The sequence below is a fragment of the Balaenoptera physalus genome, assembly GCF_965194825.1.
Source record: "Balaenoptera physalus genome assembly, chromosome: 3".
Lineage (NCBI taxonomy): Eukaryota > Metazoa > Chordata > Mammalia > Artiodactyla > Balaenopteridae > Balaenoptera > Balaenoptera physalus.
Genome location: NC_138890.1, coordinates 50,975,447 through 50,998,254, shown reverse-complemented (window position 1 = coordinate 50,998,254; position 22,808 = coordinate 50,975,447). Strand labels below are relative to the sequence as shown.

General features: G+C 53.4%; 1 protein-coding gene across 2 annotated transcripts in view; it reads right to left on the bottom strand.

The window, feature by feature from the left end:
- Window positions 1–1,956: 1,956 nt before the first annotated feature.
- CAMK2A (calcium/calmodulin dependent protein kinase II alpha) overlaps window positions 1,957–22,808 on the bottom strand; it is a 72,123-nt gene continuing 51,271 nt past the window's right edge. Inside the window, exons 14-19 of one of the 2 annotated variants that reach the window (XM_082454225.1) lie at window positions 19,750–19,782; window positions 18,744–18,792; window positions 12,124–12,199; window positions 9,370–9,464; window positions 5,381–5,609; window positions 1,957–5,117 (exon numbers count right to left, since the gene is read on the bottom strand). In XM_082454225.1, the coding sequence (XP_082310351.1) occupies window positions 5,114–5,117; window positions 5,381–5,609; window positions 9,370–9,464; window positions 12,124–12,199; window positions 18,744–18,792; window positions 19,750–19,782 (486 nt within the window). In that variant the 3' untranslated portion in view covers window positions 1,957–5,113. The remainder of the gene's footprint in view (window positions 5,118–5,380; window positions 5,610–9,369; window positions 9,465–12,123; window positions 12,200–18,743; window positions 18,793–19,749; window positions 19,783–22,808) is intronic. The other variant, XM_082454226.1, reaches the window with a different exon arrangement.

Sequence of the window (22,808 nt, the reverse complement as noted above, 5' to 3'; positions counted from 1 at the left end):
CAGCAGCACACATTTGTCAGGGGTCTACCCCGGGGCAAGGGTGATGATACCTGCTGCGTGCATCCTGAGCATGGACAAAGTGCTGACCGCCTTCAAGGAGCACACGGTTATGTAGACACTTGCTCAGGTGACTTCAAACCAGCGAGCTCTGGCGAGGTGGGTAGAGGAGGCCGCGGAGCTCATGGAGGGCCCTAACACAATGCATGCTGGGAAGGAGGCGGGGCCTTCCCGGAGAAGGTACCGCAGCTGTGTCCTGAAGGGTGCGGAGGCGTTGCTATGCACTGAGCAAGGAATAAGAGGGAAACCAGCCCTCTGCAGTGAGTTCTGGCGTAAATGGGCAGTGAACAGGGGGAGACTACAGGTGTAGACCACTAAGAGATGAGGCAGCAGCTGGAAGGGATAGGGGTCAAAGAGAGGGGGTTCCTGAGAATCCCAGCCACTGTTTGCTGGCCGTCCACAGATGGGGAAACACAGACCAGGGGCCTGGAGAGCACAGAGCTCTGCGTGTTTGAGTCCCGGCTCTCTGTCTTGTAAGAAGCCTCTTTGCCTCTGAGCCTCATTTTCTTCATCTTCAAAATAGGGCTGTTGTAACTGGGACAAGAGGTGTGAAAGCACTTTGTGAACTGTAAAGGATCATGCCCCTGTAGATAATAATAGTGCTTTAAGTGGAGCTGGCACTTTGCGAGGTAAAGGATACTTCCTGAGGTCTACTGGGAGCTCCCAGGGCTTCACAGGCACACAGAACCCCGGACCTCCTGTAACCTGCTCCTGGGCTGCCTCCTGCCGGCAAGTGCCTGCAATGACAGCCCAAGTTCTCAAGTCCTTCCTGCTGCCCAGACGGGAGATCCAAGGCGCCTGAAGGCTCAGGTCCAAGCAGTCCTGGCACTGCCGTGCCAGGCTCCAGGGCAAGAGTGCCAATGAAAGCCCTAGGTCCCTCTGCGACCCGCTTCCTTGTGCTCTTCAGCCTTACTGCCAAGGTCCTCACGTGTGCGAGGGGCACATGCCCCATAGACATGCCCCCTGGCCACCTCACAGGCCAGCAGGCAGGACAGACCCAGAAAGCAGCTGGTGTGGGAATTCTGGAGCCCAGACACCCATAGCGTGGTCTGGAGAGGACCATAGGCTCCAGAAGTCACCCCCCACCCCAATCTTGTGGAATCAGGCCTCTTAGGTGGGGGAGGGAGCATGGCTTACAGCGAGCAACTCATCTGTTTTGCCTGGGACTGTCGGGTTTCGCACTGAAAATTCCATGTCAGCAAACGGGATGGTTGGTCACCCTGTCATGGCCTGAGGGGGCCAAAGCCTCTGTATCACCACCCTGGCCCAGCCTGAGCAGCTTGGGCTCAGGGAACCAAACTAGCCTCTAATGCAGCAGAGGCCTCCCTTCCTCCAGTGGAGCCGGTCCACCAACCCTCTCACTAGCCCCCACACAGGTGAAACTGCCCCCGACACTAGTTTCACAGATAGTTTGTGGGTAAAGAGACCCTTCCTCCCCCTCTGACTTTCTCCAAACCCCTCTCCAGAGGCTCTGAGGCCTGGGGGCTTGCCTGTGAGGTTGGGCGGGAGGAAAGAGAATGGGTGGGGAGGGACTTCTTCTGGAACAACCCCCTCATTATACAAGGAAACCAAGGCCCGGAGGAGAAAAGCCTTGCCCCAGGCCCCTGAGGGAGACTCTGCTATTGGCCACTGGAGGCAACTCACGCCTACCCATTGCTCTTGTTAAGCGCACTCCACGTGCCTGAGAGGAAGCCAGCCCCATCCCAGGCTCTAAGGCTGGGGCACGTGGTCCAGGCATAATCCCACAGTGATTGGCTCAGACTTAAGCACGTGACCAAGTTAGTCCCATCAGAATGAAGACCTGGGCCTTCATTTTGCAAATGCCAAGAACTAGAACAGGAAACTGACGAACTCTCCCAGTGCCCTGCTTGACCAAGACAGAGAGACAGCCAGTGCACAGAAGTTTGTAGCTATTTATTGCACTGAAAACACCAAGAATAAAACAGACACCCCTTCTTCCCCCCAACCCCACAATAGCAGAAAGTTTGAGCAGTGGTCATTCAAGTTCACAGCCACATATTTTAAAAAAGGAAGAACGGAAACAAAACCCCAAACAAATAGTAACAAAGAAACCAGCACAGGGAGTCTGGCAAATACATCCCCAAAAGGGTCTCCCTTTGACGGGAGACAGGAGGCCAGGGGTCAGGATCAGCGCTTGCTGGGCGCACACCCGGGAGAATGCTTTCCCGTTAATGTGTTTGCATGCTGGAGCCTAGGACTCGTCTTAGGTCTGGATTTTTTGCATCTGCAGGATGTTTGACTGTCTGGTGGGGTTGGGCTCTGGGCCGCGCTTTGTCTGCCAGTCTCCCCTGCCTGCTGCTTTGGGATCACACCGGTGCCCTGTGGTCCACACCGGCTGGCTGCACACCCACAGGCTTGGCCTTCGCAGTGGGGCCATCTTGGCCTGGGGTAGGGACCGGCCTCCACTTCTCTGGCACCCAGAGAGGGGCACAGTGGACAGGAGGTGCGTCAGCAGATGAAAGGCAGGACATTGGTGTCCTCCAGCTCAGCTCCCTCTGGTGGGGAACCGAGGGGAGAGCGGGGAAAGGACTTTCCCAAGGTCACACGGCAAGTCTGGTCAGAGCTGGGAATGGAATCCTAATAACCCCCAAACTGTGGCTCTTTCCCCCGCAGTCCTCTGCTGATTAGCAGAGGACAGGCACCAAAGAGGGGGATGAGGGGCAGGTGGGGGAGGGAGGGGGGACTGGGCAGGCCCAGAAAAGAACAGGAGTCCAGCCAGTGACTCACACTGTCAATTCTCATGGGCGTATTGGGCTTCACCTCACCATCCTGTTTGATTCCCCGTCAGCCCTGCCACATACGCTGGGCGGGAATATTTAACCCCTTTAATGGAGGGGGAAACTGAGGCTGAAGGAAGGACCAGACTTTGCCTTGGTAATGGCAGCAACCCCTCACCTTTGGCTTGGGGATGGCTGTGGGAGCTGGCAGATCGCAAGGGAGGCAGGCGGTTTGGCTGCTGGAGTGCCGGGGTCACTGGGCCTTACTGGGAAGCCCTCTGGACCTGGGGCAGGCCAAATGCCCGCTCGGGCCTCGGCAGCAGGGTCTCTGCCAAGGATAGAGGCCAGTGATCGACCAGTTTGGAGACCAGGAGAGCTGGGCAGCCTCTCTCCTGGCCTACGGCCCCCACCCAGCCTGCCTCACCTGTCCCGCGGGCAGGAACTCTTGAGAATGGGCCCAGCAGACAGCTCATGATTGGGGAAAACTCAGGAAGTCCTGGGTCACATCCCCACCAGTCCTGCTCCACTCGACACCCAGGATTCCCCAGAGGTTTGGGGGAATCAGAGACTCCTCCAAATCTTTGGGGATGTGGCTCTTCCTCCCCTAAAATCCTCCAGAGGGGAAAGTATCTCATCTTGGCAAAACACGGCCACACAGAGGCCAAAAGCACAGAGAGGCAGCAACATAATTCCGAGTCGGACACTGAGAATACAACCTCTATTTTTTTTTTTTTTTTTTTTTGTCCAAAACATGTAGGTTGGTTTTGCTGAGTGTTTTTTCTTCTTTTCTTTTTTTTTTTTTTTAACATACTTACTGCATATAAAGTCATGCAAAGAAAACAGTGCAGACAGTAGATCCTGGTGGAGGTACCAAGGCATTCCACATCAGAGTCAATCCCAAGGGAAGAGGGAAAGAGAAAGGAAGAAAGAGATGCAAACCCACAGCTGCAGGAGGAGGTGTGAAGAGGAGAAATCTCAGTGCTCTTTTTGGACCCGCATGAAGACACATGCTCGTGAACCCCCCAGAGCTGGGTGGCGGGCGCTGAGGGGGATGCGCAGTTGTGGGGGATGAAATCCTGGGAAGCATGGTAGTAAGGACCCCAGTTTGGGAGGCAAGCAAGGTAAAGCCCAGGTACTGCCACCCTGACAGCTTCCCCCACTATCTCTGCCCTGATTTGCTGTTTCTTCATCAGCACTAACACCTGATGCTTCTCCAGTCTGCAAGGGAACCTGGGGACTGAAATGTCAGAGAGATCCTTCCAGCGGGGGCTGAGTCCATCTCAGCCCCAGATAACCACAAGTGACAAAGTCCATCTCAGCGATGACCAAAAAAAAAAAAAAAACAAAAGACCAAGAACAGAAAAAAATACCCCTCAGCCCTCTTCCCATCTCCCTTCCCAACCCAGCCCTTCTCACCAATTTGAGAGGTCTAGTTATTACATAAATATCCATTAACTCAAAATCCATTTACGAAACACACAGAAGTTTGGCTATAAAAAGGCATGCGGTCCAAGTAGAAGTGATACCTAAACGCTGTTTTCTTTTGCCCCCCAAAAGCAATCAGATTCTCTCCCTTGGATGCGATGAAGCTGGAATTCTCAGGGCCTGATGGAAGGGTGGAATGGGCAGTTAGTGTTGGAAGTAAACATCAGCAGAAGGAGGAAGGAAAGAAGTGGGGGAACCCTGAGAGGATCGCGCTCCCCACACTGAGGGAGGAGGGTCGGCTGGAGAGCAGGAGGGCAGGACAGGATGGGAGAAGAGTTAGGAAGGCAGTTTGAGGTGGGAGGCTCCTGGCATCTGCTCCTCTCTCCCCCTCTCCCCTGGGGGAGGTTGGCTCGGGGGACTGGGCATTCTTCTGCCCTTCCCTAGAGGACCCCGGAAGAGGCGAGATCAGGGAGAGGATCTGGTGGATGCCACATTCCTCCCAGCTCCGCCCCTCCTCCCCAGCCCCTGGATGAATACACAGCTGGGCACTGTGGCTTATGGCCAAGGCAACACCAGGCCAATGACAGCTGGCGGCAGTGCGGGGGTGGGGGGCGGTCCTCGGGTCCAGCACCCAGGGCACGTGGGCCTGAGGAAGCCCTGCCCTGGCAGGAGACGGGTGGTGACGGGGAAATGTCGCCATTTGCTCTGAAGTCATGATGGCTTTTGCGAACAGGCAGGTTTTCTTGACACAGGTATGAAGGTGACGGTGATGGTGGTGGTGATGGGATGATGTGATTGGGGGAATTCCAGCAAAATCCAAATGGGAGAACCAGCAGCCACATTCCACGGACGAACGGTGGATCTCTGCGGTACAGTGCCCCCAGCCTGGTCCTTCAGCTGAAAGACATGGTATGTGCGGTGCGTAACGTGGGTGCTTCTGAGGGCAACCCCCTTGCCCACCTCCTTGCATGGAGTTCAAGCTGCCTCCTGTGGGTCCCCCCAGCTCTTCCCTCTCACCCCCTGGGAACTCCAGGCCTGATCTCTTCCCTGTGGTCTTCCCAGCCGCCAGGATCCCCAACGTGTACCATCTCCAGACCGGCACCACCCCCGTTCCTTTAGATTGTCCTGAATGACAGATGGCAGGAAGGAGGGGCTCTTACTGGGGCAGGACGGAGGGCGCCCCAGATCTGTGGAAGTGGACGATCTGCCATTTGCCATCCCGGCGATGCCAGACGCGGGTCTCTTCCGACTGGGCCGTGCGGGGGATGCCGCCCGCATCCAGGTACTGCGTGATGCGGATGTAGGCGATGCAGGCTGCCTCGTCACCCATCAGGTGAATGTGGGGATTCAGGATGGTGGTGTGCACAGGCTTGCTGTTCCGGGACCACACTGCAGGCGGGGATGGGAGGGGGCAGAGGGGTCGCACCTGGGGGCCTCCTGCCTCGCTTCCTTCACTTCCCCAATTCTCAGCAACCCTCTCGGCAGAGGCACCTCTGCCTGCCTCGCTTCCCGAAGAGTGGGGCTCTGTGACAGGGCTCAGCTCCCTGGGAGTCAAAGCAGAACTTGTAGATGACAAGCTCATATCCCAGCTGAGATACAGTGGACTTCAAGACAAGCTGAATTCTTCAAATGCAGGGGAATGGAATTTTCGACTCATAGTATCTCAGACACACAGGTGAATGGAGAATCAGGTGAGCTTATACCAGAGACTCAACCCAGATCCCTGTAGAGGCCAGGAGAGTACATAAACAAGGAGGCTGAACTGGGTATAAGATGCTAAATGACAACGGACCCTTTGTCTCTGGGTCAGGGGGACAATAGGGAGTGATGGAGACTGTGGTGAATAGGGCACCATATCCCTTCTATGGAGGTGCCCTGCACACAGCTTCCCTGGTGTTTGCTATGTAAGTGGGACCCATGTTGCCACACCTGATTTTTCAAGAGAATCTAGAAATCTGGATTTTTATGTCGAATGCCTCATTTTTAATTATTGGCATCAAATTCAAATTTAAAACATCATACAGACCACATGAAACATGTGTAGTCCAGCTATGGCTTGTGGGTCCCTCATTTGCCACCTCTATTCTCAACATGTAGAATGATGGAAACCTGAAGAATATTAAAATTGTATAATCTTAGAATCTTGGAATTATAAGGATGGTGCTGGTGGTGATGGGGTGAAGTCATGGAACTTTTCAGAGTTAGAGGGCAATGCATAGCTCTTGTAATCATGATAGAACTGACAAAAGTACCAGAAACCAGCTCTCTCTATGTGAAATATTACTATTATTATTATCATCGTCATCACTATCATCATCATCATCATCTTGGTTCTAGGAACTCTCAATGTTTTCATCAAGATAGAAGACAAAAGCACAGAAAGACAATGACCTAGGGAGGGTCTGGACAGGGATCACCAGGACCTTGGGCTTCAGAGGAACCCTCATGCCATTCCTTAGTGTAGCCCGAATGTATCCGAATCCATGGAGAGCTGATTTAAAATATAGACTGCCCAGCCCCACCCTTGGAAATGCCAGTTCAGGAATCTATAATACTAAAAAGCTCCCTCTCCCTCCCCCATCCTCTGATTCTGATGCCCAGACAGGTTTGTGAGCCACTGATTTCCTGAAAAATATTTAAAAAAAATTTTTTTCCAGGACTTCAGAAAGCATCCAATAGTATCCACCCCTAAATATTACAATCACACTATACCCAAGCTTTGCATAAATGACTCAAAATCACTGAGCCTTAGATATGCAGTCTAAGAGACTTTTACAGTTCTGGGCTCTTGGCCAGAGAGAGTGCAGAGCTTTTGTGTTATAGGCTTGGGGGTGACCTCAAGGTCAGAGGTCACCCCATGGCCCTCCCACAAAATGCAAGGAGGCCTCCATAAGCAGCCTTGACAGCATCTGGGGCTGGAGGCACTCAACACCGTCTAGTTCAATGCATCCATTTAGCAGACCTGGAAACTGAGGTCCAGAGAAGCAATCGGACTTGTCCAAAGCTAGGCCAGTTTCTGAAACAAATGCAGTAGAACCTAAAAGAAGTCAGTCTCGAGGTGGGTCTAAATTAGGACAATCTAGAACAATCTCCAAAGGGACAAACAGAGCTTAGCATTGTTGAGGGCACTGGGCCTTACTGTTGTCTGCCAGGGCTAGGGTCCTGAGGGTCATTTGTAAAGCAATGGCCACCCTAATGTGGTATCTTTTGAACAGACTCTAGGCTTCCATTTTCTACCCTCATGGATAGAATGGGAGAAAGGGCCAGGTCCTCCAGCAGGAAAAAGCAGGCAGGAGGGTGGGACTTGCCCCAGGGCAGGCAGTTACTCTGGGTCTTGGTCTTGTGGGTCCTTTGATGTGACCAGGTGTCCAAGCCCAGAGTCCAGGGGGCTGGTGCTGTGATGGGGCTCGCTGCCAGGATGCAGGCCAAGGTCTAGCACAGCCATCTGTGTTTTTTTTTTCCCTTTTGCCATCCCTCAGTCTTCAGAGCCAGTTCATCCTGGTCTCTGCTCTGCTCTGTGGGGATTGTGGAATTCTCTGGGGAACCAGTGCCCCACCCCCACCCCAGGACCGACGAGTATAGAGGTGGCCATGGTGATCAGCTAGGGAGCTCCAGGGTGATGGGGACGGTGGGGTCCAGCCACCTCTCCTCACACTCTATCTCCATTGCTAGCCTTAGAAAATCAGAGTTTGATTTGTCAAAGGAAAATGCAACTTCCTTCTTCACGGCTTTTTGGGGATACTCTTAAGCCCTCGTACGCTACAAGATTCCATCAGACTGCATGCAGGCGGGAGAGGAGTGTCCATCTAGGGGACACTAATGCCCGGGTGAGGGGGGAGCACGGGGAAGGAAGGAGGCACTGGAGAGAATCAGGACCGGGTTCTGCCACCAACTTTCTGGGTTCCTTTGGACAAGTCATTCCCTTCTCTGGACCTCTGTACAATGAAGAGTTGGACTAGATCCAACTTCAGTTGCTTAAGTACCACCTTTATTTTTTTTACCATCTACCTGTACTTACTTTATGAAAATATTTCCTTAAATTGATTCACTTTATTAATTTATATGAATTTATTCTAAAAGAAAACTTTCTAGTACAATCATTAATGAATAACCAGTCTCATAGAATACAATTTTAATAATAAGTCCAGTTAAAATGAAATCAAGTTATGTAATCCTAGCTCCATGCTCTTGCCTGCAAGGGATCTGAGCCTGAGACCACTCTCTTTTTGATAATGAGGTGAGTTAGAAAGCATTCGGTGCTTAAGACAGACTAGCGTTAAACTGAGCCTTTCCTCTTGGCGGAGCCAGATGTACTGAAAGAGAATTTAGAAAGGGACAAACTTTCTCACTGTGTGAACCAATGCTGTTTCAACTGGTGTCCACACGCACTGGAAATCACCTAGCATAGCCTTGGTGGTACGTGCCTTCCCTCTGGGGGACCCTGGATGTGCCACTTCTCAGGGCCTCCCTCCGGGTCCTGAGCTGCAGGAGTCTAACCTGCGTGTGCTTTGGTTCGTCCCTGTCTGACCCCTGGCCAAGGTGAGACACAGACACAGGCAGAAAGCGCCCTAGGTCAGGCCCAGTCTCAGCCCCCTGACAGCCCCGGGTTGCAAAGCTGCCAGGGTCTCTCCTGCAAAGGAGAGGCCCGGGAAGGACAGACATGCGGACAGAGACCTAGACAAACAGGCAGGGCACAGCAGTGTGAGCTTGGTCCTCTCCTTCCCCAGACTGCCCACCCACGGGGGCACCTGCATAGCAACAACCCATGCGCCAGCCTGCGACCAGCTGGGCAGCTGGGGTGGCTGCAGGCATTCAGGTGACTGTAACTGAGGGGTGTGCCCTGGTGGGAAGGCTCCTTTATCTGTAGAAAGGGAAGAAAGGTCTTCGCCAGGCCCTACCAGAGTCATGGGCAGGGGAGGGCTGGGAGGGCTTGTCACGCTTATCCCAAGTCCCCATCCGCAGCCACTGGGGTCGGACGGTCCAGGGTTAGGAGAGGGAGCCAAGATGGTACCAACCCCTGTCCACACAGGACCTTCCTCTTCGCTGCCTCCTGAGCTGCCCCTCACCCTGCCCGTCACCCTGCTGTGCCATCTGGCAGGACACGGAAAAGAGCAGACAACAGGCAGCCCAGAGGGAAGGGATTGCTCACGGTTTTCAAAATAGAATCGATGGAAGTCCAGGCCCTCGACCAGGTTCCCTAGGGCCTCGGGTTCGAAGGCTGTCATCCCGGGGTCACACATCTTCCTGGGGGGAGGAAGTCAGAGGAAAGATGGGCTAGGGTGGCCTCTCGGGCGCCCCCCTCTAAATGCCAGGGGCCTGGACCCCGGGAAGGCAAGCCTGTGAAATAAAAGTGACTGCACCCACCTCACAGGATCAGTGAGGTTGGCGGATGGGACAGGGCTGGTCCAGTTACAGTGTGGGGCATTGCTGACTGGCTAGTGCCACTGAGAACTGGGAAGCCTGGGTCCAGGTCGTGGCTCTGTCACTTACAGGTTATGAGACCCGCAGCAAGGGGCTTAACCTCTCTAAGCAAGAGAACCATGAATGTCGTGCATTGTGCGCTGCCCCAGGGCGCCGGCGGGGATAATTCAGCCTGTACACTCCTCTCCAAATTACACACCCCGCCCAGGGCAGCAGATCCATCCAGAGAGGGCTTTTCCTAAATGGTCTTCCTTGGGCGGGGAGACATTTTCCTTCACTAAAGTGAAGCAACTTCTGTTCACCAAGCAGGTGTGTCCCTGGAGGGAGTGCGTTTTGCTACTTTAAACAAAGTTGCCCTATTGTTGGCAGCAGCCCTCCTGGTGAGCCACACTTTCCTCTTCTGTAAGATGAGGAAAACAGCATTCCAAGAAGTGACGCCTGGGAGGAAGGAGCACAGGGCATGGCCGGGGAGGCCCACTGCTCTGCATTTTCGGCTCAGTGCTCCCACCCAGGTCTGTTTTCTGGGAGACCCTGACAGCCAGACGGAGGAAGGAAAAAACTGTCTCCCCCACCCCTAGGTCTCTGGGATCTTCTGTAACACAACATGGACCCCTGTGATGATGACAATGAAGCCAGGGACAGGAAGCACCCCAGGCCAAGCAAAGATCCTGCCACGGGGAGGGACTGAAGACAGTGGAGGAGGGCATTGGGCCAGCATCGTCTGAACTGCATGCCGTGGGGAGTGCAGGGAGCTCTGCCCTTGCTCTGCCCTGACTGCCCTGTCTCTGTGACTCCAGACAACTCGCTTCTCCACTCAGGACCTCAGATTCTCCAGATGGATTAGCCAGGAGCTGGGGGGTTGTGCTCAGACCATATGGGATGCTCGGGACCCTTCCAGATCCAGAATCCTCTAAGGCTGGGGGTCTGAGCCCTGACCGTCTGGAAGACTAAGCAGCCCCCGGCCAAGAGGAGCCCTTCTCCAGAGGGTCTCTGGGTGTCCCTGCCTCTGAAGGGACTCAGAGACCCTCTGCTCCAATTCCATCGTACGTGTAGGGAAACTGAGGCTCAGTGAGACGAAGGGGCTTATCCAGGGTGACGCAGGGCCAGACTCAGCGCCATATGCCCCAGAGGTCATGGCAAGTGGTCAGAACCTAGATTGGGCTGCAGATGCCAGAGGAAGTGACATCACAGAGGTGAGAGGCTTGGGGTCCATAGGAGCCACTTCTCTTTCCCTCTCTCCCTGGCTGTGTCCTTCCAGAGCCACGCTCGGGCTCTCCCATCGCTGACTTAATTTTTTCTAGGACCGGATGCAAAACCCGTTCAACAGTGCATTTCCATGCTTTTATGCAACCCTCAGGGGCACACGTGCGCACACACCCGTGCACACCCCTTGTGCACGCAGTCACAAACGTGCGTGTGTGGGCAAGTGCATCACACTCACATGTACAAGCGGCCTCCGTCTCACACCTGCATCTTCCAAGATCCTTGTTCCTCCAGAGATAATCAGTAGATGGCTGGGGCTTTGCCACCCGCTGCTGCTGAAACCCTCCCACAGTTAGGATGTGCCTGGACTGCCAAGCCTTTGAGAGACAAACTTCAGCTCCTGGACATAGTGGTGACCAAGATCAGGCTGCCCGAGGAGCAAAGCCCAGCCCAGTTATTCCCATCTCACCTGAACCCAATAGGCAAAGGTCATTCTGCCCTTAGTTGGCAGATTTTGTCCACCAAAAAGCATATGTGGGGTCTTCGGGCCCAGGCCTTGTTAGCTCTGGCCAAGATGTTGAGGCCTCAGCCCAGAATCCTGGCTCTCCTGGGGGCCAGCGGAAGGCCTGCTTCCGGGCCAGACCAGCAAGGCCGAGGGTGGCCACCAGGGGGCGCTCCAGCCCAGCCTTTGCACACAGCTACCCCTCCAACAGCTGATCAGGTGTGTAGGGGATGTCTCATACCACCTGTTTCATATCATGCTATTTTTGTGCACTCTGCCTTATCCCCAGAGGATTTAAGATTCCTTCTGGAGGTTCTTTTGCTCACCCCTACTCACTGGAGGTACAAACCCTATGGGTTCCTGCCTGCTCCTGCCCATCTGAGGTCAGAGGAATTCCAGGGTGAGGCCCCAGGCCCATGTGGCAGGACTGGGGAGGGGCCTGCTTCCCTCCCCTCCTTCCCAGCTCATCTCCTGAGGAGATCCATGTTGTGGTGGAGACCCACCCGCTCTGTCCTTGGGGAAGCAAAAGAGTTTTGTTGGAGTTCCTCCTGGGGAACAAGATAGGAGCAGGACTGAGATATAGACAAGTATTGTGAACAGAAAGCTTAATGAGAGCGTAAAGTCTGAAGGCAAACCAGAAATATGCGTTCAGCCTGATTCACAGCACATGCAGAGTGAGTAAATGAGGGTCAGAGACAAGGACCCCTAAAGGTAGCCATCAGCAACCCCTGATCAACAATCCAGGCGGGACATGCAGAATGGACCCAGCCGACTCACGTGTAGGACTCAAAATCTCCATTGCTTATGGCTTCAATCAGCTGTTCTGTCACTTTTATAATTTCTTGTTTCCGCACTGTAAGGCAGGAGGGAACACAGAGAAATAATAGCGATAGTGATTGGGGTGCAGCACCAACCACAGTTTCCTGAGCCCCTAACATGCACCAGACCCTGTCCTGGCACCTGAGGGCCTCAGACAGATTGTCTCGTTTATCCTCACACTGTCCCTGGGTATCATTACTCCCATTTCATGGAAGAAGAAACTGAGGCCCAGAAAGGTGAAAAAGTGTGAAAGTTCCCTCAACTACGATGGGCAGAGCCAGTGTCTTAGTTGGCAGCCTCTGCCTCCAAACAGCATGCATGATTCTGGCTCTAGGCCTGATTTGAACCCAGGTCTTGATTCCAAAATATGCTTCTCCATTACCTTGTTTTGCCACCTGAATCCAAGCAAAGTCACCTGTGGAGGTTGTCACCAGCAGCCACAAACCAGGGGCTCCCGCATGGTCCAAACTGGGGCCACTAAGGAAGGGCTTAGGGCTTACTCATCCCTTAGGTCTGAGTCAGTTTTTGTTCCATTTGGGTGCCTATAGGAATCAGACACTGAGCCTTCCAGAACTTTCTAGGCAGAATGAATCCCAGCTGCTGACACCTGGCCTCCCCTGTCCGCCACTGAAACACCACGAACAACTGCTGTCTTCCTGGTAGAGGATTAGACATCAGTTTTCTTATTAGGTGTGTGATGTTCTGAGTCCCAGTTTTCCCATCTGTAAAATGGGGACACCATCACCTCTCATACGTTCAGTGCTGAACAAGTTGTGTAAAGAACCCAGGCCTCAGTACCAGACAGGCTTCTTCTAAATCCCAGCCCAGGTCTTTACAAGCTGTGCAACCGTGGGGCACAAGGTTGTTTTCTGGTCCATCGTATGGAGATGACAATGCCCTCGTCCCGGAGTTGTTATGAGCATGGGATGAGATGATGTGCCTGAGGCACTTGGACCAGAGCCTGGCACATAGTAGGTACACACTGTAAGTGCCGCCTTCTGTATCCTCCCATACTCATTACTGCATCTGCTCCTCACAGCCTGGGGGGCAGGGGGAGGCAAGGCCAGTTTCCCCCCATCTGACACATGAGGAGACCGAGCCTCAGCAATGAAGGAATTTGAAGCCAGATGTTCTGGCTCCCAGCAGGGCTATCCTCCCAGAAGCCTCAGGCGGTTTCCCAGGGCCAGGCCTGCTTCCCTTCCTCCCCCAGGCTCAAGCTTAACCTCCAAGCTGGTCAGTGAGCTGGCCTGCTGGAGCAGCCTCAGGTGAGATGGATAGACATGTTGCCCGTTTCTCAGGCAGGGAGCATGGGAGGGAGACGGCTCCTGGAGGAGGCCTTGTCCCTGCCCCTTTCCTCACCAACTGCAGGTGCCATCCCATCCCCCCTCACACTGGGGAGCTCACCTCAGGCCCAGAGGACAAAGAATCACAGGACACCCAGGCCGCAAGAACTCTTGGGGACCAGGGACTCAGCCTGCTTATCCAACATTGGGGAAACAGAAGCTTGGTAAGGGGTGTGACTCGCCCAAGGACATAGAACATTTTGGGTGCAGAGTTTGGCTCCCAGCCCAGGGCGTTTTCCACAGGACCCAGGAGCTCCAACGCGTTCCGTGATGTGTTGGGCCCACATGCTCGTCTCTTCCCCAGCTCAAATATGAGCTCCATGGAGGCTCGCTGATCCCTGGAGCCTGGAGCAGGCCTGGCCAGGCATTCGTTATGGAGTGAGTGACTGCGCCAGTGCTCAAGCCGCGAATCTTTGAAGCCCCCCAGCACAATTTCATGTGGTCCTCACCTCCCGGTCAGAGACAAGCTCCAGTCACCGTGGAGGCGACAGGTGAAATAGTCTGCTCCAGTGGACCAACCGCCCCGAGCAGACTGTGCAGCTCCAAAGCCCATCTCCCTCTCCCCCAACCACCTGCCCCGCAGGGCAGGGCCCGGTGCCCAGCGCAGCTCTTGGCACGTGGTGGGCGCTCAGTAGCCGTAACATCACTGAAGTTACCATCTCCAATGTCAGTCACCACAGTGAGCCACTAACTCTTTATCTCCTGGCTCTGCGAAGAATCACCAGGGCTGGGAACGGGTCTGTCTTAGACCATGAGGTCAGCCGGGTGACTCTGGGGTCTTGCCTGGGGCTGAGACGGAGGCAGCTTGAATGAAAGAACGAGCGGATGGACCAAATCAGGGTCTGGGGCTGCTGGCCTTGCCCTGTTCCCTGGAATTGCCCAAGTTGCCTTGTGGCCTCTGTTCCTAGGAGCCCAACAGCCCGGCCTCCTGGTCAACTCTGCCCTCCTTCATGGAAGCTGGGGATTGAGGATGGGGAGAAACCCACCTCCACCAGGAGACATCTTGTTCCAGCTGCTCCCACATGAAATCAGGGTGATGATCCAGAGAGAACCCACATGCTTTAAGAACCATCCACGGCTTTAAGAACCCTTCCCACTTGACATTCCTCGAGCCCGTGCTTAACGCTCTGTCTCCCGTGGGCCGCTTCTCACCACCATCTCAGAGAGGCTAGTCAAGTGGTCAATGGCATGGATTCTGGAGCCAGACCCCCTGAGTTTGGATCCTGGCTCTGCTACTTAGTAACTGTGTGCCCTTGGTCAAGATACTTCCTCCTACCTCAGTTTCCCATATGTATAATGGAGCTACGAATAGTACTTACCTCATAGGGTGGTTCTGAGGATTGAGTTAAGAATATATCAATAAAAATAACTAACACACATATGGTCCTCACTCAGAACCAGCTACTGTTCCAAGCCCTTTATATCAACTCACTTATGTAAATAATGATGCATTATGTAAAGCACTGAGAGCGGTGCCTGGCACTCCATAAGCAAGCGCTGTGATTATCATCACTGGAAAGCTCTGAATTGGAAGTTCTCCCTGAGGACAGTCTCTAGCCTCTAGCCCGGGCAGGGACACTTCCCAGCAGCCTGATATATGATGGTTCAGTTTTGGTTGGAACTGTGGGGCTTGCAGCCTGCCGGGTAGGCCACCGCACTGCTGGACAGCTTTTGCCATTTGCATCCACCTCCTTCTTTCAAGTTGCAATCTCCCCCTAAAAGCCCCTAGTTATAGTTCTGGTCTGCCTTCTGGGATCCTTCAGTGTGTACCTGCTTCTCCAGACTCTGTGCCTTCCCCCACCAGTCTTTTCTCCTCAGGGCTGAAGGCCTCCTGCATGTGGTTTGCAGGATCTGGCTCAAGCTGGCCATCTATTTTCGAGGGTACTTAAGCTGTTTAGTTGCCTCTCTGAGTGTGAGCACACAATCCCTGATGTGGCTTGAATATTGCAGAATATCAGGTCTAGGGTAGCACTCTCTATCCCCTCCCCAGTTCTGGACACTACACCTCTATTAATGCAGCCTGAGACAGTGCCTAACTTGGCCTCCAGCCACTCAGGACACCAAGTTTGCCAACAATTGAAGCCTAGCAGGCAGGACTCTCCCTAGCTTCATTCTCTGGGACCAAAGATCTGGGGGTCTGGTGCTCCTTAAATCGGGAGAAATTCACTCTGGTTCTGAGCCCCTCCCATGCCCTTGGCAGACCTATTGCTATACGAAAGATTCATCTAGCAGCTGCTCAGTACCACCCTCTGGCATTTCTCATCTGCCAGGTGTTCCCCCAGGCAACCAGGAGGGCTCCGCTATAGATGGGAAAGCTGAAGCTCCAGAGAGGTTAAGGCACTCTCTCAAGGTCACACAGTATGAGGAGGCTGAGATGGGATCAGCATTCCTGACTGATATTTCCCAGAATGTCTCTGCCCAGATTCTAAGGCAGCTCTTTGGGTTGGAGAGGAAATTGAATTTTCAAGGAGCTGACCAGGAGGAGATAGGGCGGTGGGGAGGAAATCTGGCAGAACCCCGTGCAGCTCAGAGGGTGAGAGGCCTGGGCATTAAGCCTGAGGGGCTGTGAAATATTAATGTCCCTTTCTTTGCTGAGGGGAGAATGTTCCCTGGAGGATGACATTTCTAATTAACTTTAATGTTAGGTCAGAATCCACCCCACCAGCTGCTATTCTCACTTAGTAAGAAGACTTAACAAATTAACACCAGAAAATGGTTCTCTGGAAACTTTCTCTGAGGCCTGGAGAAGCTGGGGGAGGCACAGAGCTCCTCTCTCCTGCCAAACAGGGGGAGAAGCTCCTGGATGGGCCAGCATCTCTTCCATCAGACATGGCCTTTTACATGTGTGGAAACTGAGGCAGGGAACGGGGTCCCAGTTTTACCATTAATAACATTGACATGCCCTTTCTCTTCTCTAGGCCTCAGCCTCCCCTCTTTATTTTATTTTATTTTTAAGTTAAATTTTATTTTTTTGGCCATGCTGCACAGCATGTGGGATCTTAGTTCCCTGACCAGGGATCAAACCCGTGCCCCCTGCAGTGGAAGTGCAGAGTCTTAACCACTGGACCGCCATGGAAGTCCCATCCTCCACTCTTTAAAAGGGGCATAAGTGAACTAAAATTCAAGACTTCGCAAATGTTCCCATCCTGATAGCTCTAAAGCAGAGGATAATGACTGTAAATGTCAGGCCTCGGGGATGTAACCCAGAGCCGTTACCCCAGGTGGAAAATGTCTTTAACGGGTCACGTTTTACATTAATAGCGCACACAAATTTTACATTCTAGTCCAAACATTTCTCTGTCCGTTGAACATATAAATATTTGTCTTAAAATAATCTTTGAGTAAAACTGATGCTCCAAGAAAACGTCATATGGCTTCCTGTCATTCAACCATAAGCTCGAGTTTGAAAGAAGAGAAATTAAGATTTATTAAACAGTGGCCACATGCCAAACACTGTGTAGGCACTTTAGACACAGCCTCTCATTTCATCTGCACAGCAGTCCTCTGAGCTTGATACTATTATCATCTCTTTACTGTTAAGGAAACTGAGGCTCAGAGAGGTTCAGTAAGTTGTCTAAGGTCACCCAGCAGATGGACTCCAATGAAGAATCACAGAGCCAGTTTGCCTCCACAGACCCTGTCTGCTCTGAGACCAGGATTATGAGGCCACAACAAGTCTCCTCAAAAATCCCAGCACCTTACAATGAGCCTTAAATATGGTGAATGTCTCAGAAACAACCTATCTCGGCCCACCACAAACCTATGGAATCAGATTCCACTGGAGCAGGGCCAGTGGTTAATAATCATACTTGAGGGACTTAGACTGCTGACCTGATCCCAAGGGAATTCTTCGAGATAATGCATTTTGAAGGTTGTCCCTGGTGCTTTCACAGACTCTTGATTTGCTCTAGCACCAGGCTATGGTGATGGAGTGACCATCTCCTTCCCCTGTTTTGCCCCAGCTGGGAATGACCGGAGAGGGACACACGTAGGGTGGGGCTGGTCTTCCAAACACCGTGGCAGAGTCAGGAGGCAGTCAACGGCATTTAGTGTGTCAAAACTGCCTTAAGTAAGCCTGAATGGCAATGGTGCAAAAATATTTATTACATAATAAAATGCTCTTTCCCCCATCATTGTATATTCTTTTAGAAGCAAATCATCTAAACTCCTGAAAATATCTCAACTGGCACAGCTGTGATCTCTCCAGGTCAATGCTGTTTTTCTAGATTTCAGAGACTCCCCAGGCATCTCTGACACACACCTGAGTGTGAGAACCCCCTCCCTTGCCGGTCTCCCTGTCCTGGGGGAGGAAGAAGGGCTGGGTACAGGCAGAACAGCAGGACGTCACTAACTCATCCAAGGATCTGGTGTCCCCTGGGTGGAAGTCAGCGCCCCATCCTCCCTCCTCCAAGCTCCAAACATCTTTCCACATGCCAAGGCCTCGTCAGCTGAGCCAGGCCCTGGAGCCACACTGCCTGGGTTCATATCCTAACTGTCCCCTTTACGAGCTCTGGGACCTTGGGCCAATTTACTCAACCCCTGAGTTTCTGGGCTGTCGAATGGGGTTAATCACAGTACCTACTTCTTAGCTTGTTGTAAAGCTCAGATGAATATCAAGCACTTGAAACATGTCTAGCGCACAGCAAGTACCCCATAAAAGGCAGCCATTATTCCTATTACCATCCTATTATTTCCTCTCTTACTATCAGATCACCGTTATCTGGGGTCTTGTGCCCCCTTTCATCTGAGGGCTTGTGAAGACTATTAGCCACTGGCTACAGTAGCCCTTGCATTTTGGGTCGGTCTTAGGCAGTGTTTCCCATATTCCAGGTTGTTGAATTTCCTATTCATACATTTTTGCTTTCCCTTCCTTTACTATTATTACTTCAAGTTTTTAAAATCAACTTGTGTTTTTTTTTAAATCCAAAAACACTTCAAAAGGAAAATGTATACTACTATGATACATTTATGACTTGACTATGTTAAATTAATTTTTTCTAATACATGTTAAAGTCAACACATAACTGCTACCATGAGAAAAGTCCATCCAGGCACCTCACATAGGGAAATGGCACCCCACTGTATACCCAGTCTATAAGGAGCCAAAGTGAGGCTCTTTGTAGAGAAACAGCACACAAAGTTGGCCTTGGGGTCCTTTCAGGCCGGAGACTGTCAGTGAAAGGGGCCTGCCAAGAGGCCCGGGGGCCCAGATGCTGCAGGCAAGACCCCTCCTACCTTTGGTGTCTTCATCCTCAATGGTGGTGTTGGTGCTCTCTGAAGATTCCTGCCAAAGAGAACACGGGAGGTGGTGAGGCCCGCTTGTCAAGCGGGAAGAGGTGTGGTCTGCCGGATGCTGCGGCCCCGTTGCCGTAAGCCTCATTGGCTCTGCCATCCAGATGCTGCACTGAAAACCCTGTCAGACTTCCAAGCCTAAGGAGGGGACGGGCCCAACTAAGCAGGTGTCTGGTGGCGGGGACGGGGGTGTGAATGAAGGGGTGGATGCGTGGAGAGCCCTGGCCTTTCTGGAAGGGGGTCCTGATCCCTGTCTGCTTGAGGGAGCAGAGAGGGGGTGTGGAGGGCAGAGAGGCACATGGTGGCCACAGGATGGGGAAGGAATACACACACTGGCAGGAGAGGAAGAGAGAGACGGGGGGAGGCCCGGTGTGACAGAGGCTGGGCTTTTCAGGGGGAGAAAAACCACACAACTGAGGGAGACAGCAATGGAATCAGAAGAAGAGGGACGTGGGCCACCATGCCACCGCAGGAACCCCTAGACAGTGGCAGGGGCTGGTGGCTCCTCTGCCACCGGCAGGCCCTGGGTAGCCTCACAGAAGCTCAAGAAGGGCCTCTACGGTGCCCGCTACTTCGGCCAAACCAAGCCCCCCAGTGGCCACAACTGGCACAAACCAAGTCCTGAGCTGAGTTCCAGAGCAGAGGGCAAGGCGAAGCGAGAAGCCATGGGCTGGATGTGGGATGGGGTTCAAATCAACCGTCGCATCCGAGGGAGTTCTCAGGTCTACCGTCAGGCTGCTGGCCTGGGTCATGGAGTTGGAGGTGTCAACAGAAACACGCCAACAACACGCACACACAACACACATATTGTCACACGAGGCACACGTACCAAGCACACCCTGAGCACCCTCTCCCCGCCCGGGTTCCCAGTGCAGCCTGCAGGAGCGAGGCAGGAGCGAGGGTTCGAGGCCCAGGATTTACCGGCGTTTGGGAGACGGCAGACACTCACCATTAACTGAACGCTGGAACTGGACTTTCTTTTCTGGAAAAACAAGGAGAAGAGATGGGACAGGAAAAGACACAGCGTGAAAACGGCAGGGAGCAGAGGAACGAACAACAGGGGAGGGTTGGAAGGAGGATGGGCCTCGGGGTCATCCTCTGTGGTCCCTTGCCGGCAATGGCATCGAGACAAGGAGTCAGGGCCACCAGCAGCAGCTGACCTGGCAGGGCCAGGCCTCTCTCAGCCTGGAGTTCTGGGGCCTCGTGCACAGCTGCCTGGGTCTCAACAATCTAACCACCAAGCTGCGGGCTAAGCCTCTCTTAGATCAGGGCACCCCCTAGGCTAAGTTCAGATGGAGGAAGCAAATCCTGGGTCTCAGACACCAGGTGCCTAAGGCCTCCAGAACCCAAAGCTCTTGAAGGACAAAAAAGTGCTCGGGTCTGGAGATGAGGCCCAATGTCTCCTCCTAGACTCCTCCTGTGTCTCTGCTGAAAAGACCCCACTCCTGGTTTGGTTGAGTGTCATAGTCACTCAGGAAACTTGTCCAAAATATACATAACCAGGCCCCCTCTAAGGAGTTTGATAACTAGGTCTGGGCTGGGGCCTGGGCATCTTTATTTTAAACAATATCCCCAGGTGATTCCAAAGCAGACACAGGTGTGGGGACTACTCCTCTAAGTGGCCTCAGAAGTCTTGCTTGTGCTCACGGCTTCCCAGTGACTGGCCTATTCGGCTCCTTTATGCTGATAGAGAAACTGAGGCAAAGGCAGACACACAGCTGAGCCCAGAATTCTTTGGGCCCTGCCATTCAGCCTATTCTAGCTTTGGGGGGATTTGTCATTTCCCCTGTATTATCAACTGTGGAACCAAGGGAAGGAGAGAGGAACATGTAGACTATCTTCTCCTTCTTTCAGCTCTAAGCCTGGAGTCTTAAAGACTCACACTCATAGAAGGTTACAGGCCAAGACTGACACTTGCATTGAGCAGACAAGAACCTGGGGTCAAGAGACGGGCAGCGATCCACCCAAGGTCGTTCAGCTAGCTACTAGCAAAGCAGAGGCTGGAACCCCCAGTGCAGGCCCTCTCCTCTGTCCAGGTCTCCAGGTACCCACAGCCTGATGGCTCTTCAAAGGCTTATCCTGGAAGCACTTACATCTGAGAGGCCAGGAGGCTACTCCCCTTGCTGCTCTGTGTGGGGAGCAGAGGGGAGACTTGAGATGCCCTCCGGGTAGGCCTTTGCCAGTGGGAGGCACTGGATATTCTCCAAGGGTCCTCAGGTCTAAGTCTGGGCTTTCTGATGCCAAGATCCAGGAGTCTCTGAGTGCCAGGAGCCTTAGATCCTGTCCTCTCCATCCAGGGCCTCTGCATGGAGGTGGCTCACTGGGCATTTCCAGTGTAAGTGCTCACAGCCCCTGCCTCTGCCCCAGCTGGCCCGGGCAGTGTGACTCCTGCAAGCCAGTAGCCTGCAGCCAGCCCCTCCCTCCCTGCCCTTTCCTCCTAGTGTTGGCCTCACTCCTGGCTGGAGCCGGGCCAGGCACAGTGTGTGTTGGAGGGGACAGGCCCACACAGCTCGGCCGTCAGCAGAAACCTGAGGAGCGGCATGAGGGCCAGGAGGTTCCAGGCAGGACACGAGGAGGGAACACAGAGCAGAGACTGCATCAAATTCGGACGTACAGTGACAGGATGGGACATGGGGGAGAGAGGTCATGACGCACGGATGGGACACCAACAGGGGGCAGTGAGTGGGGTTGAGGGGTGGGAGCGGTCAGCCCCTCTTCATGAAAGTAGAGGCCTAGGAGTGGCTGGGACGGGGGGCATCGCTTCTTGGTAATAGAAAGACTCGATTTTCCTGAATCACAAAATGAAGATGATACTAATAATAACCCTACACCGACCAGCATGTTAGTTTCATTTAAAAAGTGAACTGTCAACAAAAGTAGAGTCACATCTCTTAGAACCACGTGAAGAACATGGTTCTAAGGTTGGCAGGGATGGTAGAAACAGAGGATGGTCAAAGTTAGCCTTGAAAAGCCCTTAAAAGCCCATAAAGTACAGTATTGTGTCATATCTTGAACTCCAACCCGCCAGTTTTTCCTCCAACGTTGGAACCGATCACTGCTTCTTCAGTTAAGCCCCAGGTGGAATCAGTGGTTTGTCTCTAGGGACCAAGCTGTATTTCCTGCTTTGGCCGAGCACATGTTGGCTACAGGAGCATCACGATGCGGCTGCACCAGGCCCACCCTGGTGGGAGCCTCTCACCAGCCTCCCTGAAAACAGCTCTTCTCCTCTTACAGATGACGGAACTGATGGCCCAGGTCCCCAAGGGAGGGAACAGTGGGTCCCAGGCTCAAACCCCTGGCTTCTTGACTTGAGGTCCAGTTTCAGTCATAGTAAAAACATGAATGGACCTCCCTCCTCTTGCAGGCCGGGCTCCCCAAATCCTGGGCAAATCCCCCTGGGTTACTCCCGTCTTCCAGCTGGATGTCTCCGCTCCTCCATCCCAAGGAAGGGGAGGAGGTTGAGCTGCAGAGAAAGGGACGGGCCAGGAAGAGCCTTTGAGTGTCTCTTCCTCCACACCCAGGCCACCCTGAGAAGTCACTCAGGGTCTGTCCTGCCCTACAGGAAGCAGCAGCACTTTCTTCAACTGTGCCCACTGGAAGGCCCTGCAGTGAACAGCCAGAGCCCCGCCACGCTACGAGATGCCCTTGCCCTCAGACAGCCTCCGCCTCCTGGCCTTGCCCAGAGAGGAGCCAGACTAGAGATTCGTCTCATGACCCAGCCTGAGTCAGGCCCTGACCAGGGCTTTGCCAGGGCTACACCCGAGCGCCAAGCAGACGGCGGCAGCCCTCCCTCAGACCCTCCTCCTCCACCTACCTGGGTCCCAGCCCACTAGCGCCTGTGGCCTCTGCCCCATATCCCCCAAATATGATTTTCCCCAGGGAACCCAGTACCCCCAGTGTCTACACACTAGGGCCAGATTGAGCCCCAGCTGCTCCAAGCCTGCCCCCCTCCCCCGCAAGCTGCACATCCATCACCCTTTCAAAATGGGAGGGGAGGGGGGTGACTCA